Below are 17,855 nucleotides of genomic sequence, written 5' to 3' on the forward strand. Positions count from 1 at the left end.
ATGAAAAGTGCTTAACACAGTGACCATCCCTTTGTAACTACTCACTCGGAATGACTTTTCCAGTCCCTGGAGGGGAAATTTATAGGACGGAAAAATTTCTGTTCTTTTTATTTTTGGTGGATACAATGTAATTTCAGGTATTCATTGTATAATATATTGTCTACTATCTTAATGTTTAAAAGAATTATTTAATGGACAGTCATCCTATAACATGGACAAACCAAAATTTCATATAACATTTTCTTAAATTTATAAAATATGAATTTTGTAACTTGTTGATTTCCGTTCTATAGATAACTGAAGAGAACTTGAGAAATCTCATGTTTGGCGATTATATGAATCCTGACCTTGAAGGAGACGAAAGAGTTTATGTTGAAATTCCAAATATTCATCATTTTAGTGATGTTGTGGACCAATGCTTAGATGAGTATAATCAAACTCACAAAACAAGAATGAATCTTGTCATTTTTAGGTACCTACATTTGGTACTGATGGTGGAAATTGCTATTTGTAAAATTTTTCTGTGAAATATTTAAAATGTGCCAAAAAATATAAAGAAAAATGTAGTGAATAACCCTGTACTGATCACTCAGCTGAAGACATAAAATATTAGCAATTTATTTGAACCCCTTGTTTAGCCAACCCTCTCCGACTGCAGCATCCCCATTATATCCTCAGTAGTAAAAGGAAGCTCGTGTGCTTCTTTGGACTTTACTACAATGTATGTTCCAAAACATATATATGCACGGTTCTATTTTGCATGTATTCTTCAAGTTTATTCTCTGTTGTTTGTGAGAGTCACCAAAAAAATGAATTTTTGCTACTAACACAATGTAGTTGTTTTTCTGAGACAGACTTTTAGGGGACTTCTGGTTTTTGCAATTATAAAAAAAGATTTGAATATTCATGTCTCTTTGGGTACACGTGTTAGAATTTCTGTAGGCTATATTCCTAAAAGTGGAATTATTGTGTCATAGTGTGTAACAATACCATCTTCACCTTCTACTTTCCTAAGTTTGGCTGAAATGTCTTCAGAAATGATTATTTAAGAGCTCCTATTGTCCCTCACCCTTGCCAACACTTAGAATTGCCAGGTGTGATAAGTATTGCCAGTCTAAACGTGAGTGGAATGGTATCCCACTGTGACTCCAATTTTAATTACTAGTGAGTCTGGATATCTTTACTGAAATTTCTAATTTTGTAAAGACCTGATTTTCTGTTTCTCACCTATAAAGCCTAATATTAAAAGACTGAAAAAATGTTTTTATTAAAAGCAGGAATGTGCTTCCAGTATAAGTACTTAAAATTTCATCTTATTTTTATAATTTGTATATTACATTTCCTGAATTTGTGTCTTAGTTTTCCTTTGCATCAAATGATCCAATTCTAAATTCTTTTGAAAAACCACACTTTTGGTGATTACCCCTTTAAAATTGGGATAACATACAGGAGAGCACAGTCTATCCTTCCAAGAATATAAAATAATAATTACATGTAAATATACACTTGCATTTATATTTTCAAGAATAATAGTATTGGTATTTCATAGGTATGTATTGGAACATTTATCACGAATATGTCGAATTCTAAAGCAGTCTGGTGGAAATGCTCTGCTTGTTGGACTTGGAGGCAGTGGTCGTCAATCTTTAACTCGTCTGGCTACATCTATGGCCAAAATGCAGATTTTCCAACCAGAAGTTTCTAAAAGCTATGGAATGAATGAGTGGAGAGAGGATCTGAAGGTAAAATTAGGATGAAACCTAGCGTCTAAAATAATATCAGTGCCGTGAAGAGAGCCAGCCCATACAGCTGCATGCTGAATGCATTGGGGATGAGGACAGTGTTACCCATGAGCAGTTACTGTGCTTGCTGACCCCCAAGTGCTTTTCATACGTGATCTTGTTCTGTAGATAAAACAGTTCAGTGCAACAGGGGTGGTCCTCTCAGTTTTACTGATGAGGAAATGGAAGTTGAGGGAAGGTATGCACAGCAGAGCAGGATTTATAATTTGTCTTATCCGCTGCTGCTGCCAATTCTATCTTTATTTCAGTTCAAGGAGGTCTTGTTTCAGACAAATGTATGTTTTCCAGGAGGCTGTTTCATATGAGCCCTGGCAATGATGATGATGTTCATGTTGTCCAATCTTAATAGCTTTCTTGGGACCATGTTGCTTTCCCAGTAACCAATAAAATACTGGAGTGCATGCCTGGGGCTTCGTCCTCACATGCCAAGGGTTCTGCAGGATCCAGAAAGGAGATGATCCGAAATGAAAAATAGAAAGCTATTGTTGGATTTTTTCACTTGTACTCACCTGACATACTAAATTTCTACATCCTAAAAGTTAGCATGAAGAACGGGTTGCTTGCAGGTGGAAATGGTAGGATCCAAGCTGATACCTAAAAGGTTTACATAGACATAGAAAAATTGCAGTGTTTCTTTTACTCCTCTCACTTTAGAGGGAAATTTTTGATACATTTCTACCACTGAAACCAATAGATAAAGCAGCCTTCTTTAGTAGAAAGAACATGGACTTTAAAGTTAGGCAAACTCAGTTTTAATTTCTACTTTGTATGATTCGGTTATCTTGGGCATGTTACTAAATCTTTCTGTACTTTAGTTTCTTCATTTGTTTTTAAGAATTTATTCCAAGTTATACAATTTATTGGCATACCATTGTTAATAGTATTCTCTTATAATCCTTTTTAATTTTTGTGACATGGGTTGTAATGTCCCTTTTTAAAAATTTGTAATTTTAGTTATTTGAATCTTCTCTCTTTTTTCTTTTTTTTTAAAGATTTTATTTATTTATTTGACAGAGATCACAAGTAGGCAGAGAGGCAGGCAGAGAGAGAGGTAGAAGCAGGCTCCCTGCCGAGCAGAGAGCCTGATGTGGGGCTCGATCCCAGGACCTGGGATTATGACCTGAGTGAAGGCAGAGGCTTTAACCCACTGAGCCACCCAGGCTCCCCTTCTCTCTTTTTTCTAAACTAGCTAAGGTTTTGTCAATTTTGTTGATTTTTTTTCAAAAAAAAAAAAAAAAAAAGGAAAACCCAACTCTAAGTTCCACTGATTCTTTTCTATTGATTTTTTTATTCTCTACTTTGTTTATCTCTGCCCTAATCTTTATTATTTCCTTCCTCCTGCTAGCTTTGAGTTTGTCCATTTTTTGAAGTTCCACAATGTATAAAGTTAGGTTGTTGATTTGAGATCTTTCTTCTTTTTTTAATGTAAAGTGTTTACAGTTATAAACTTCCCTCTTAGCACTGCTTTTGCTGCATTTTTTAAGATTTTTTAATGTTTTTAAATTTTTTTTTATATGAGAGATTAAAAGAGAGAACGACCATGGGGAGCTGCAGGCAGAGGGAGAAGCAGACTCTCTCATCCCAGGACACTGGGATCGTGACCTGAGCTGAAGGCAGACACTTAACCAACTGAGGCACCCAGGTGCCCCCTTTTATTGCATTTTATAAGTTTTGATATGTTGAGTCTTCATTTTCTTTGATTTCAAGAAATTTTCTAATTTCCTGTGTGATTTCTTCTTTGATCTGTTGTTTAAGAGTGTGTTGTTTAATTGCTGTGAATTTGTAGTTTCCAGTTTTCCTTCTGCTGCTGATTTAGTTTCATTCCATTGTGGTTAGAAAAGATGCTTGATCTATCTTCTTAAATTTATTAAGACTTGTTTATTGGCCTAATATATCATCTGTCCTGGAGAATATCCTATGTGCACTAGGGAAGAATGTGTATTCTGCTGTTGGATGGCGTGTTCTCTATATGTCTGTGAGGTCCAACTGACCTATAGTGTTGTGCAAATACTCTCTTTCCTTATTGATCTTTTGTCTGGTTGTTCTATCCCTAATTGAAAGTAGAGTATTGAAATCTCCCACTATTGTTTTGCTATTTCTCCCTTCAACTCTTGTCAATGCTTGTTTCATGTATTTAGGAGTTCAGCTGTTCGGTGCATAAATATTTATAATTGTTACATCTTCCTGAAGAATTGATCCTTTTACCATTATATAATATTTCTTGTCGCTTAAGACAGTTTTTTTTACTGATGATTTTGTCTGATATTAGTATAGTCACCCTGCTCTCCTTTGGTTGCCATTTGCATGGAACATCTCTATCCTTTCACTTTCAGCCCCTGTGTCCTTAGTTCTAAAGTGAGTCTCTTCTAAGCCACATACCATTGGATCCTGTTTTGTAAATCCATTCAGCCAAACTATGTATTTTGATTGGGGAGTTTAATCCATTTGCATTTAAAGTCATTCCTGATGGGGAAGGATTTACTATTGGCATTTTGTTAACTGTTTGCTGTATGTTTGTAGTTAATTTGTCCTTCACTTCCTCTCTTACTCCCTGCCTTTGTGTTTTGTTGATTGATTGTAGTGACATGCTTTGATTCCCTTTTCATTTTCTTTTGTGTATACTCTATAGATTTTTTTGGTGGGGGGGAGTTACTACTGTGATTACGTAAGACATCTTAAAGTAATAACAACCTATTTTAGACTGATAATAATTGCAATCACATACAAAAACTATTCCTTTACATCTGCCCCCCCCCTTTATGTTACTGATGTCACAAATTATGTCTTTATAGATTGTGTACCCATTAACATCAGGGTTTATAAAGGTTTTTGTGCTTTGGATTCTAGATTCTAATATAAGAATTAAAAGTGAATTTATACACTAAAATCACAATAGTATAGAATTCTGTATTTGCCCATATATTTACTGGAGAACTTTACACTTTCATGTGGCTTTGTGTTGCTGTCTAGCATCCTTTCATTTCAACTTGAAGGACTCCCTTTAGCATATTTTGAAGGGCACATCTAGTGGTAATAAATTCCCTCAGCTTCTCTGTGAGTTCTTTCTTTATTTTTGAAGGACATCTTTTGCAGATATAGTATTCCTGGTGGACAGTTTCATTTTCTTCCAGCAGTTTGAATATATTATCCCACTCCCTTTTTGCTTACAAGGTTTCTGCTAAGAAGTATACTGATAATCTTATGAAAGCTCCCTCGTATGTGAAGCGCTGTTTTTCTATTGCTGCTTTCAAAGATCTCTCTTTATATTTGACTTTGAGCAGTTTGATTATAATATGTCTTGGTGTGTGAGTCTGTTAGGGTTTATTCTAGTTGGAGTTTGCTGAGCTTCTTGAATTTCTATTTCTATCCTCATTTGTTCATTTCTATCCTCAGATTTCAGTTTTGGCACATTATTTCTTTAAGCTCTCTGCCTTTCCCCCTCTTTTCTTCTTTGATACTCCTATAATGTGTATAATAGTCCACTTAATGATATCCCATAAGTCTCTTAAGTTATTTTTTAGGTGTTCACATTTCTATTAATATTCCTATTTTGACAATGCATTATTTTCCTAATTTTCTTTAGTTGTCTATCTGTATTCTGTTTTTAGCTTATTGAGCACCTTTTTTTAAATTTAATTTTTAAAAAATTTTTCTGTTATATTCATCACCATACAACACATCATTAGTTTTTTTTTTTTAATTTCTTTTCAGCTTAACAGTATTCATTGTTTTTGCACCACACCCAGCGCTCCATGCAATACGTGCCCTCCCCAATACCCACCACCTGGTTCCCCCAACCTCCCACCCCCCGCCCCTTCAAAACCCTCAGATTGTTTTTCAGGGTCCATAGTCTCTCTTGGTTCACCTCCCTTTCCAATTTCCCTCAGCTCCCTTCTCCTCTCCATCTCCCCATGTCTGCCATGTTATTTGTTATGCTCCACAAATAAGTGAAACCATATGATAATTGACACTCTCTGCTTGACTTATTTCACTCAGCATAATCTCTTCCAGTCCCGTCCATGTTGCTACAAAAGTTGGGTATTCATCCTTTCTGATGGAGGCATAATACTCCGTAGTGTATATGGACCACATCTTCCTTAGTTTTTGATGTAGTGTTCCAAGATTCATTGTTTTATTGAGCATCTTGAAAAGTTATTTTTAATTTCTTGTTATACAGTTCTTAGATCTGTTTTTGTTGTTGTTTTGGTTTTCTTGGGGTTTATTTTGTTTTTTTGATTTGGGTCATGTTTCCCTATTTCCTTGTACATCTTGTGATCTTCTAAGTTTGGGGCACTTGATGAACTACTACCTCTCCAGTCTTTATGAACTGGCTTCATGCAGGGAGAAACCTTCACCAATCACCGTTCTAGAAGTTCTGAGACTTCTCAGAACTTGTGGGGGATTGAATCTTCTTTTGGGTTGTGCATGAATACAGGTGACTTTAGCTACTTTAATTTCCTCTTTCTTATGATCTTTTTTTGTTTTGGTCTGTACTGTATTCTTCTTCCCCTCACCTATTGGTCCCCCTGGCACCTTCCTGTGGAACTTCAGAGTCACTGATGCTCCCTTGTGGGAGGGCACTTGCCTCTGTCTTCAGTGGTCTCCAATCTCCTATCAGAACTAAGCTCTGTTCCCGTCAGTACCCTGAGTCAGGTGAGACAAAAATCAGTCTGTCAGGCAGCCCCTTGACAAGCCAGAATGCTGAAAGCAGGTCCAGTCTATTCCCTCTGTGTGAGGGGAAAAGCCAAGAATTGACGGTATCCTCCTGACTGTGTTGCTCTATGCTAGGAGAGAAGAGGCTAGGGCGAGAAAATTATAGTAAATTTTTTTACACTCTCTGAATTGTTCCTTCTCTTTTTTATGCATTTACAGGGGTGCCATACCCCTTAACTAGTTCCTAGGATTCCACAAAGGTATTTTGGTCTGTATATTGCTAATTTGGTATCTTCCAGGGACAATGAGGACCTGGAGCTTTCCAGTCTGTTATCTGACTAATGTCACTCCCTAGTTACTTTATTTGTAAAATTTGGATAATACCACCTAGTTCATAGGTCGTTATGATTAAATTATAAAATGTAAGATTCTTGGCATATACCTAGTATTTTGGAAATGTTCCCTCTTTTCCTGTTTGGAAATAGTTTCACACATTGTATGTTTGAATATGATTTTTAAGTATAACAATGCTTATGCCAATAAATTAAATCTGCTTTTATTGTATCTTTCTATTTATTTGTATATAATAATATTTTTTGTTAGTCACCATACAGTACATCATTAGTTTTTGATGTAGTGTTCCATGATTCATTGTTTGCCTATAATACCCAGTGCTCCATGCAATCTGTGCCCTCCTTAATACACATCACCAGGCTCACCCATCCCCCCACCCTTCCCTTCTAATCATGTCAGCTTTATTTTTATAGCATTTAAAAAATTATTATATATATTTGGATATATTTGTGTGTATATATATTTGTATACAACATATATATATATATTTGTATACATATATATATGTTGTATACAAATATATATACACACAAATATATCCAAATATATATAATAATTTTTTAAATGCTATAAAAATAAAGCTGACATGATTAGATATAATACTTCTTTGAAAACTTGTTTTGGTGATAGAAAAGTATTTCTAGGAACACAACAACCTGTATTTTGAAGAATGGCTTTAATGGGGAAAAGCAGTTTTTGTATAATATTAAAATTCAGCATTTATTTAAATGATATGATATACTTAAAAGATATAATTTAGAAATGGAGACAGTTTATCTTAAAAATCATTTAGCCTGGTGGTGGGTATTAAGGAGGGCATGTATTGCATGGAGCACTGGGTGTGATGCATAAACAATGAATCTTGGAACACTGAAAAAATAGAATAAAGTTTAAAAAAATCATTTGCTGAGTAGTAATGTGTTTTCACTTGAAATATACCCAGTTGAATACTGGCAAATGTCTAACACCCTACTCTCCAGGGGGTTCAGGAGAACCTCTTGACGAGTAGCATTTGCCAATTTCTCTGGTGTAAAAATTCCCATCATGGATTATTCAAACTCCTGCCATGGATGTCACTGAAAACAGAGTTGGGAAGAGTTATGTGTTTGAGCACCATTATATGGTATTTTACTGTATATAATAGATGTAAATAATTTCTATAAGATAGATAATGGTAAGTATAATAGGAAGTGATGAGATTTGTTACCCTTGTTAACATAATATATTTAATTATAAGTTTATATAATTTCATTTTTAATGCTGTATAAAAATCTGCTTACAAGTTCTGGAATTTTAACAAACAGTTCTAACATCCTAAACAAGTCTCCTCCACCATGCCCCCAAGTCCATATCTTTATATTAATTGGGAATCTTTGGTTGCAATTGACAACGCAACACAAAACAAAATACAACTCAAACTAACTTAAGCAAAATATGAAGTTATTGGCTTACATGATAGAAGGTCCAGAGGTAGATAGGGCTTTGACATGTCTGAATTCAGGACCTCAAATTAACCCCTCAGTAATTACTCTGTCTCCTGGCTCTACTCTTCTCCATTAGGTTCCTTCTCCAGTAGACTCCTCCATGAGGCAACATAGTTGGCATTTATAGATTCTAGATTACTAGACTTTATGTCCTTCATCTCAGAGTGACAGAGATTCTTTCTGTTTCCAAGTCCATCTCAGTCCCTGAAGTAAGACTGTGAGGGAGCCCTCTTAAAATCGTGCCCTCCTCTGAATCAATGACTATGTATGGGGGCTTGGGAAACTCTGACTAGTTAGGTCTCCCACTCAGGAGGTGGGAAAAGTAGAGGCCCTGAATGATAGGAATGCCCCACCACCCCACCAGAAGTGGAGAGAGGTACCACTCTAAAATTGAAATGTCATTACCAAAAGGGAAAGGCAGGGAAAGCAAGAACAGCACACGTTCACCACGTTCTGCTTACCATTGCATTTTTATTTTAAGGTTCTATTAAGGAATGTGGGCATGAGGGGCCAGAAGACAGTCTTTCTAATCACCGACATTCAGATTAAAGAGGAAGCCTTTCTAGAAGATATTGACAGTGTGCTCAATACGGGAGAAGTACCTAACATTTTTGCTGTTGATGAAAAGCAGGAAGTGATGGAGGTAATGCTTTTTAGGAAGTGGCGTTCCCAACACAGAAATGTTCTTATCTTGTTACTTTTTCTCTGCTCTTCAGGACAATTATAGCTTGCATATTGGATTTTGGTAATTAAAAACTTAAAAGTATATTATTTTAATACATCTTTTCTTGGTAAACTTCAAATCACTTCTACCATAGTTATGAGACAGAATTTTTATAATTCCTTTTTTCATAATGATGGTAATTGCATCTGTTTGATCTTATGTAGCATGTTTAAGAGTGATTATACATTTTAAATCACATCTTAGGGTTACAGTGATGTGAAAAAACATAGCTTTGAAATATTGCTTGATTAGCTGTTATAGTGTACCACTGGTTAGCAAATTTTTAAAAAGCTTTAGTAAAACTCCTTGTCCTAACAATTCTGATAGATCTGAGAATTATGCTTTGTGACATAATTGACAAAAAAAAAAATACAATTGTGGGGCGCCTGGGTGGCTCAGTCGTTGGGCGTCTGCCTTCGGCTCGGGTCGTGGTCCCGGGGTTCTGGGGTCGAGCCCCGCATTGGGCTCCCGGCTTGGTGGGAAGCCTGCTTCTCCCTCTCTCAATCCCCCTGCTTGTGTTCCCTCTCTCGCTGTGTCTCTCTGTCAAATAAATAAATACAATATTAAGGGGGAAAAAAATACAATTGTGAAGTGCCAACTACTTCAGATTGTCCTTCAGTCCCCATTTCTAATCTTCCTACAGAAGATCTCTGCTAGTACTTGCCTCTTTCTAGTTGCCATAACTACTATTACTCGTAGAATATATCATTCATATCTGGGTGTTTCATTCCAGAATGAATGTTCTTTCTGTATCTTTTCCACTGTTAGCATCTGTAGTAGAATAGTTCAAACACCTGCTTTTCTCTTGTATGGAATGGAACTAATATATATATACAACATATTTCTTCCTATATAGGATGTTGTGAGGCCTGAAGATCAAATGAAATGAAGCTCTTATGAAGTGTCATGTACTTGGAATGCCCTCAATAAATGAGACATTACTAGTTTGCGGCCTGGGGTGGGGAAGGAGAAAAGGAATAAAGAAAAGATTCCGAGTTCTCTCTTTTATCTGGGAGATTTCAAGGGTGTGTCTAAGGCTGTTGAAAAATGGTGATTCTCCTAATTTGTAGGATAAATTCATCCACTAAGCTCCCTTCCAAGAAATAGTCATCCTTGGGGAGTGGGATTTCTTCAGCTTTGCCAAGCTTTCCTGCTCACTTTAGCTATTTATCTTTTCATCTTGTCACTTTGCTACAGAACTTCCATTGCTTCAGTATTTTCTTATGGTCTGACCCAACAGTGACCTTAAGAACTTCTTTCTTTTACATTCCACCCCAGTCTATGAATACCAGATTAATTTATCCACAAGGAAATAGCCATAGTCAAAACTCAGGAGTACTGACATGTATCTGTTTCTCTGCTTTATGCTGATTTTTTAAAATAGAAGAAGTAATATGAAAGGATTTCTGTTTATTTTCTTCCTACATTCTGCACTACCCTGGACATCCCACTTTGGAGATCGTGTTCTGGACTTTGCTTATTTCATCCCTCTGACAAAGATCTCAGTGTAAACCTCCTCTCTCCCGACAATTGGCCTCTATAACTCGGACTGGGCACTGCTTAGAGCGCCTCTCTTACAGACTCAGCACATGTCTCTGATTTCAGCAATAGAGTTCAAGCTTCAGACCTCCATTTCTGGCCTACATTTTCCGCTGTTCTATTTGCCTTCCTTAAGGAATTAAATTATTTCTGTGTCTTTCTCAATAAAACAGTGACTTATTTATCACTTTCAGTGATATTTTCTCAGTTCCTTTAAAAATACTCATTTAGGGGCGCCTGGGTGGCTCAGTGGGTTAAAGCTTCTGCCTTCGGCTCAGGTCATGATCCCAGGGTCCTGGGATGGAGCCCGTATCGCATCCGGGCTGTCTGCTCAGCAGGGAGCCTGCTTCCTCCTCTCTCTCTCTGCCTGCCTCTCTGCCTACTTGTGATTTCTCTCTGTCAAATAAATAAAATATTTAAAAAAAATACTCATTTATATTTGACATAATTCATTATTCTTCAGCTTACATTAGGGTTCACTTTTTGTGCTGTACGTTCTACAACTTTCGGACAAATGAGTGCTGATGTGTATTCACCATTAAGTATCATACAGAATGGTTTCCCTAACATAAAAATGCCACGAGTTCCATCTATTTATGCCTCTCTTCCTCCCCCGAACTCCTAGCAATCTCTGCTGTTTTTTCTGTCTCCATCATTTTAGTTTTTCCAGAATGTTACATACTTGGAACCATACAGTATGTAGCTTTTTTGGATTGTCTTCTTTCAGTTAACAATATGCATTTAAGGTTCTTCCGTATCTTTTTATGGCTTGATAGCTCATTTATTTTTACCTCTGAATGATATCCCAGTGAATGAAAGTATCACAGTTTATCCATTCACCTATTGGGGGACATCTTGGTTGCTTCCAAGTTTGAGCAGTTATCAATAAAGCTGCTCTAAACCTTTTTAATGCAGGTTTTTGTGTGTTTCCAACTCCACTTCCCCTTGACTGCTGTGAAGTTTCACTCAGTTTGTCTAATTATTTTTTCAGTAACAACTCATTTTCTTACTCCCCCGAATCAGGCCTGCTTCCAAAATATATGTGCGGGTCCAGGTGGATATTACATTCCCACAGAAAGCTTATCTACTTAGAAGCATTAACCCTTTTTATATAAATAACCACCATACTTATATTGCCATCCTCACTCTTTCTTGAACTTTTATTCTTATGGCTCCAACCAGACATTACCTTTCTCTATTTGCATGTCCCAGGGTTAACTCAGAGTTAGTGCAGATAGACCATGTGAACATAACATCATAGGCTGACACTGATCATAATATTCATAATTTGGGAATTACTGTCAGAATGCATATTCAGAGTCCGTTTATAATTTTCCAAGGATATAGCCAGCACATAAAGCAGAACATTATCTAAAATAGAGAATTCTTTTAGAAACCAATACATTGTAGTAGCTATAACACTGTGTGTGTGTACATAATAAATATGTCTACAGATATCTGCTATCAAAAAATCTTTTTAAAATCTATTTATAAGATAATTATTGACTCTGAAATCTTTTGTGCTCTGAACAAGGAGAAAGGTGGCATATAAAAACTAATAGTTCCTTACCTATGCGACAAGAACTACTCAACTATTTACACATAATAACTCATTCGATCCTTCAACTACCCTCTGCTGTAGGTACTCTTTCCCCATTTTACAGATGAGGCAATTAAGTTACAGACAGTTTAAATAACTTGCCCCAAGGTCATATCGGTAATAAGCTACAAGCTGGGATTTGAATTCAGTAGTTTGGTTCCAGAGCCATGATGTTCAACCTCAAGTAAATGCATCTCTCATGTAAAGATGAACAAAGAAAATTAGAAGTGCCCCTGTAATCTCATTACCAGGCAACTATATTAACATTTTTAAAATACACGAATGTTGGGGCACCTGGGTGGCTCAGTGGGTTAAGGCTCTGCCTTCAGCTCAGGTCATGGTCTCAGGGTCCTGGGATTGAGCCTCACATGGGGCTCTCGGCTCAGCGGGAAGCCTGCTTCCCCCTCCCTCTCTGCCTGCTTCTCTGGCTACTTATGATCTCTCTCTCTCTCTCTGCCAAATAAATAAATAAAATATTTTTTAAAAATTAAAATATACGAATGTTGTAAGAATAAAGTGAGTGAATGCAAACGGTATAAAAATGTCCAAAATTTAAAAAAAAAGAATGGTATAAAGCAAGAAATATGTTCAGAATAAAAAGTGACAGCTTCCCTCTCATACTGTCCTTTTAAGTCCATCTCACAAAAGTAACCATTATAGTTTGTGATTGCTTCCATAAAAATGTGTGTATGTACTTACACATGTGCCTAAATATTTTTTAATTTAACAAAGAGGATTATACACACTGTTGCAGTTCTAATTTTATCTTGCTGATCTTGCCCTACCACATACATTGAGACACCTCCTTTAATGGTTACACAAAAATCACAGCATTTGGATATTTTATAATTTTTTTCAGTAGATGTTTTGGTTGTTTTCCCTCTTATAAGCAATGTTGAATTATGGTTCTATACATCTATCATGGTGAACTTTTTTTTTTTCTTTTTAATTTCTTTCATGGTGAACATTTTATGGGTATCTTTATAAGTTAAATTCTTAGCAGATATTTGTTTTCAAATTATAAAATTATGGGGTTGGAAGAAGTCTTCTAAGTACAAACTGTATCAAAGAAATTCTACTGATATAAAAAAAATTAAGGGTATTTATAAGGTACTTATTTATAATAAAAATTCTTAATATTCCAGTATCTACTAATCCCATTATCAACTTGTCCATTTTCATTTATAAGGTTTTTATTTTCTGTTATTCCCTAGGGTGTTCGTCCTATAGCTCAGGCTGGCAATAAACATGATGAACTCAGTCCCTTGGCCCTGTTTGCTTTCTTTGTAAATCGCTGCAAAGAAAATCTTCATGTGGTAGTGGCCTTTAGCCCCATCGGAGATGCCTTTAGAAATCGCTTGAGACAGTTCCCATCCCTCATCAATTGCTGTACCATTGACTGGTTCCAGGTTTGTAATTTTGGGGCAGCGGTGGGCGGGTGAGGGGCAGTGGCAACTAAATCTTTTAGAATTTTCTGAAATCTTACTCCAGCTCTGTTAATATCCATTCAGCACATGTTTCTTGATCACTTACTCTAATGACAGACATAGTGCTTGGCGCCAGGGACTGATAAACCTACAGGATCCCCAGAAGGATCTCACACTCTAGACTGGAAGATAGGAAAGGCAGCTGGCAAATGAGCAGCTACAATTATATAAAAGAGCTATAATCTTGGTGTGCAGAAGTTATACTTATTAGGACAGTGAATCTCTGAAGTATGAAAATAAATTAGTTACAGAGAGAAGGAATATATTAAGAACCAAGAGAATGTGTTAAACATAAAAGTATGTATAAACCTACATGTATATATGTATAAAAATACACATATGTAGATCTATATCTGTCCATATCAATAGTTATATCTATATATATATTTCTTGTAAGTAATTGGCTCACATGATTATGGAGCCTAACAAGTTTGAAGATCTGCAGCCAACAAGCTGGAGACCCAGGAAGCACACCTCATAGAAACATCCAGCATAGTGTTTGACCAAATATATGGACACCCCATGGCCCATAGTAAAATTGACACATAAAACTAACCATCACAAGGGCATAGTATGTGCAAAGGTAGAGCGGCAGAGAGGGCATGGCTCATTTGTGTAACTGCAAACTGGCAATGAGGATAGCAGGAGTTAAGCCTGAGCTTTGGGTGGGTGCCGAGTTCTAAGGTAATTTGTAAATGTGCCTATGAATTTGGTTTTATACCGAAGACACCTTGGGAACATTAACATATATTTAACTAATATATTTCAAAGGAAAAAGATCCAAACCCTTGGAGACCATATGGTGGATGGTTTGGAATAGGGCAAAACAAAAGAGAGGAAGACCAGCTGGGTGATCATTTCAGTCATACTAACAGCAAATGATGAAGGCTCCCACTTCACTTAATCATAAAGCAAATTGTCACTGCCTGTGTAAGACTATGAAGTAGTAGTAATTATGCTCTTGAGAATAGTATTTCATGGTACCTTCTATTTAATTGTTTTATGTTCAATACAATGTGGACTGTAGATTATAGACTAAATTATTTTATACCTCTTTTTTAAAAAGATTTTATTTTAGAGAGTGAGAGAGTGTGCAAGCGGGGTTGGGAAGGTGGAGAAACGGGTAGGGAGGGAGAGACAGAATCTGAAAAAGACTCCACCCCGAACACACAGCCTGATGTGGGGCTTGATCTCTCATGACTGTGAGATCATGGTCTGAGCCCAAACCAAGAATTGGATACTTAACTGACTGAGCTACCCAGATGCCCCTAATTTCTTTCCTTTTTTTTTTTTTTTAAAGATTTTATCTATTTATTTGAGAGAGCTAGTGAGCAAGCGAGAGAGAGAGCGCGCGCGCAAGTGCACAAGCCGGGGTGGGGGTGGTGGAAGGAGAGGGGGAAGCAGACTTCCTCTGAGCAGGGAGTCTCACTCAGGGCTCAGTCCCATGGTGATCATGACCTGAGCTGAAGTCAGATTCTTAATCAACTGAGCTACCCAGATGCCCCCAATTTCTTTCAAAAATAAATTTCTGGCATTTATTTGTTTTATTCTCTTCTACCTATTTATCAATTGTGTGAAAAACTATTTTTCCTAGGACTGCACAAATATTTCAGCTAGAGGACATTTTAGTGTTTCACACAACTTTTATTCTTGTGTAAACAGTTTCGATTTGTGAAAACCATATCTTAATACCATATCCATTAAGTGGCCAGAAACCCAAACCAAATAAAGTCTGTCCAACTGTAAATTTTTCTTTTGTGAAATCTTATAAGTTTACTATTTCTGAATGTCTTTGTCATAACCATGAGACTTTCTCTTACTGTAAGTAATTCAGAGTTGTTGAGAAGATGTTTTAAAAGAGGGAACAGAGGGCACCTGGGTGGCTCAGTGGGTTAAGCCGCTGCCTTCGGCTCAGGTCATGATCTCAGGATCCTGGGATCGAGTCCCGCATTGGGCTCTCTGCTCAGCAGGGAGCCTGCTTCCCTCTCTCTCTCTCTCTGCCTGCCTCTCTGTTTACTTGTGATCTCTCTCTGTCAAATAAATAAATAAAATCTTTAAAAAAAATAAAAGAGGGAACAGAGAATTGCAAATAAATAAGGGAGTTTAAGTGGGTAACAGAAGGTTTTACACTGAAGCAGTGAGGATGTAGGATCTGTGTCAGAATGATGCTAATGCCATTGTCTGGGATCTAAGTCTGCGAAACTCAGGAAGCGATTATAAGTCACGGTGTGTCACATAGGTCAGGACAGCATTAATTTTGTGGCTAGATCTGAGGTCTCAAAGTAGGTTGTGTACTTAGCAGGGGTACAAAACAATTCAGATGATGAGGGAAGGAATTACTGGAATTTTTTTTTAAGTAGGCTCCATGCTCAGTGTGGAGCCCAGTGCAGGGCTTGAAATCACAACCCTGAGATCAAGACCTGAACTGAGATCAAGAGGTTAGATGCTTAACTGACTGAGCCACCCAAGTGCCCCGGAATATTCATTTTTGTATGAAATATTTCATATGGGTTAACATTGACACCCTTACTCAGTTTATATGTCAGATGGCCATGTGTCATAGACAGGATGGAAGGTACCCTGAGGGATCCATCTCAGGGACAAACTGAACATTGAAGATGCAGTGCAACTGTAAGTAGATATAACAGAATGGCATAAACCAGTGTAAGCTAGCTTGAGCTCTGTGTCCGCCACGTCATAAGGCAAAAGCAATGACTACTTAATGAGATCTGACAGGATATCAGTTAAAACAAATTTAAGAAGGCTATATAAAACATGAATTGATATGTTAACCTTATCCCTAGAGTATATCATACCACGCAATATTAGCTTATGATGGCATTGGAGAGACCGTTGGTTTCCTGTCAACAGCCATTCTCTACCTACTTCATCCTTGCCTACAGAATTCTGATTTTGTGTCAGAAGGATTGGTTGGTCTAAGTCGATATTGGTGCTCTTGTGCCTCTTACTATTGATTGGTTTATGCATGAGCCTGTTGATGACCCAGTCCTTGCCAGTAGGGCCAGAGTTCAAGTCTACTGGGGAGCTTTGGGGAATATTTTTTTCACTAAAGGAAGAGTTACATGGTAGGTAAAGGGCCTTTTTTTGTCTCTCAAACTTGTTGCTTGAGCATATAGTATCCATAGCTGCAGCAGTCCTCTTGTCACCACGATAGGACAAGCCCAAGGATAAAATATACTAAGAATGGTAGAGCAAAAGGATGGAAAGAACTGGATCGTTGATGACATGGTTGAGATTCTAAATTAGGCACCTCTGGAAAGTACTCCACTTCTTATTATATATGATGATATATCCCTTTTGTTTGAAGACTCAGTAAGACTGGTTACTGTCACTTTGGCCATAAATATTCTAGTTGCCACAGTTCGTTATTAAACCTTCATGACTAGAGCACCCGGGTGGCTTAGTTGGTTAAGCATCTGACTCTTGATCTCAGCTCAGGTCTTAATCTCAGGCTTGTGAGTTCAAGCCCTGCATTAAAACAAAACAAAAAACCCTTCAGGACTAGCAGGATAATTAAACATGAATCACCCAGAACAGAAAGATAAACCTTTATAATGCTTTCAGTGACATATAGCTCATATGACGCTCACTCTGGCATTTTACAAAAATTCACAGATCTCAGTAATCTCACTGATTATTCACTGATCTCGATAATACAGTCTATTAGTAGGTATGCATACTCTGGCAGTGTGTGCTTAAAACTTTACTAATGGAGTGCTAGGTCAAAAAGGGTTGACTTTCATTAGGCTGGAGGGCCAGAGGGCTGAAAAAAATTGATCTTAAAATGAATATTGTCTGATACAAAGGAAAATAATTACAAGCATCTTGTCGAATCTAAATGAAATTTGGAAAATACTCTAATGAGCAAGTAAAGATTAATTGTTCATTTAACATAAATTATTTCACAGAATAAATACTTGTAATAATTATTGACAGAGGCTGTCTTAGGCACTGAAGATAATGGTAGTGAGAAAAGGTCCTTGCTTTCATGGATTTCATGGTCAGAGGAGACAGATGATGAATGAATGAACAAAAAAAAATATGTCCTGTATTAGTGCTAAGAAGAAAACTCAGGACAAGAAAATAAGAGAGGGAATAGTGTTTTAGAATGAGTATTCTAGAAAGACACTCCTAGTAAGTTGGCCTTTGGGCAGAGATGTGAAGGAGAATCACATGCAGGTCTAGGTGATG

The 17,855-nt window shown here is 36.9% G+C and overlaps 1 protein-coding gene across 6 annotated transcripts in view; it reads left to right on the plus strand.

Annotated features, from left to right (window-relative positions):
• DNAH12 (dynein axonemal heavy chain 12) overlaps positions 1-17,855 on the plus strand; it is a 224,768-nt gene that overhangs the window by 127,973 nt on the left and 78,940 nt on the right. For all 6 annotated transcript variants that reach the window (XM_047691438.1, XM_047691441.1, XM_047691430.1 and 3 more), the window contains 4 exons: positions 294-472; positions 1,550-1,742; positions 8,775-8,936; positions 13,371-13,565. In XM_047691438.1, coding sequence (XP_047547394.1) covers positions 294-472; positions 1,550-1,742; positions 8,775-8,936; positions 13,371-13,565 — 729 coding nt within the window. The remainder of the gene's footprint in view (positions 1-293; positions 473-1,549; positions 1,743-8,774; positions 8,937-13,370; positions 13,566-17,855) is intronic.

This window comes from Lutra lutra, chromosome 1 (assembly GCF_902655055.1).
Source record: "Lutra lutra chromosome 1, mLutLut1.2, whole genome shotgun sequence".
Lineage (NCBI taxonomy): Eukaryota > Metazoa > Chordata > Mammalia > Carnivora > Mustelidae > Lutra > Lutra lutra.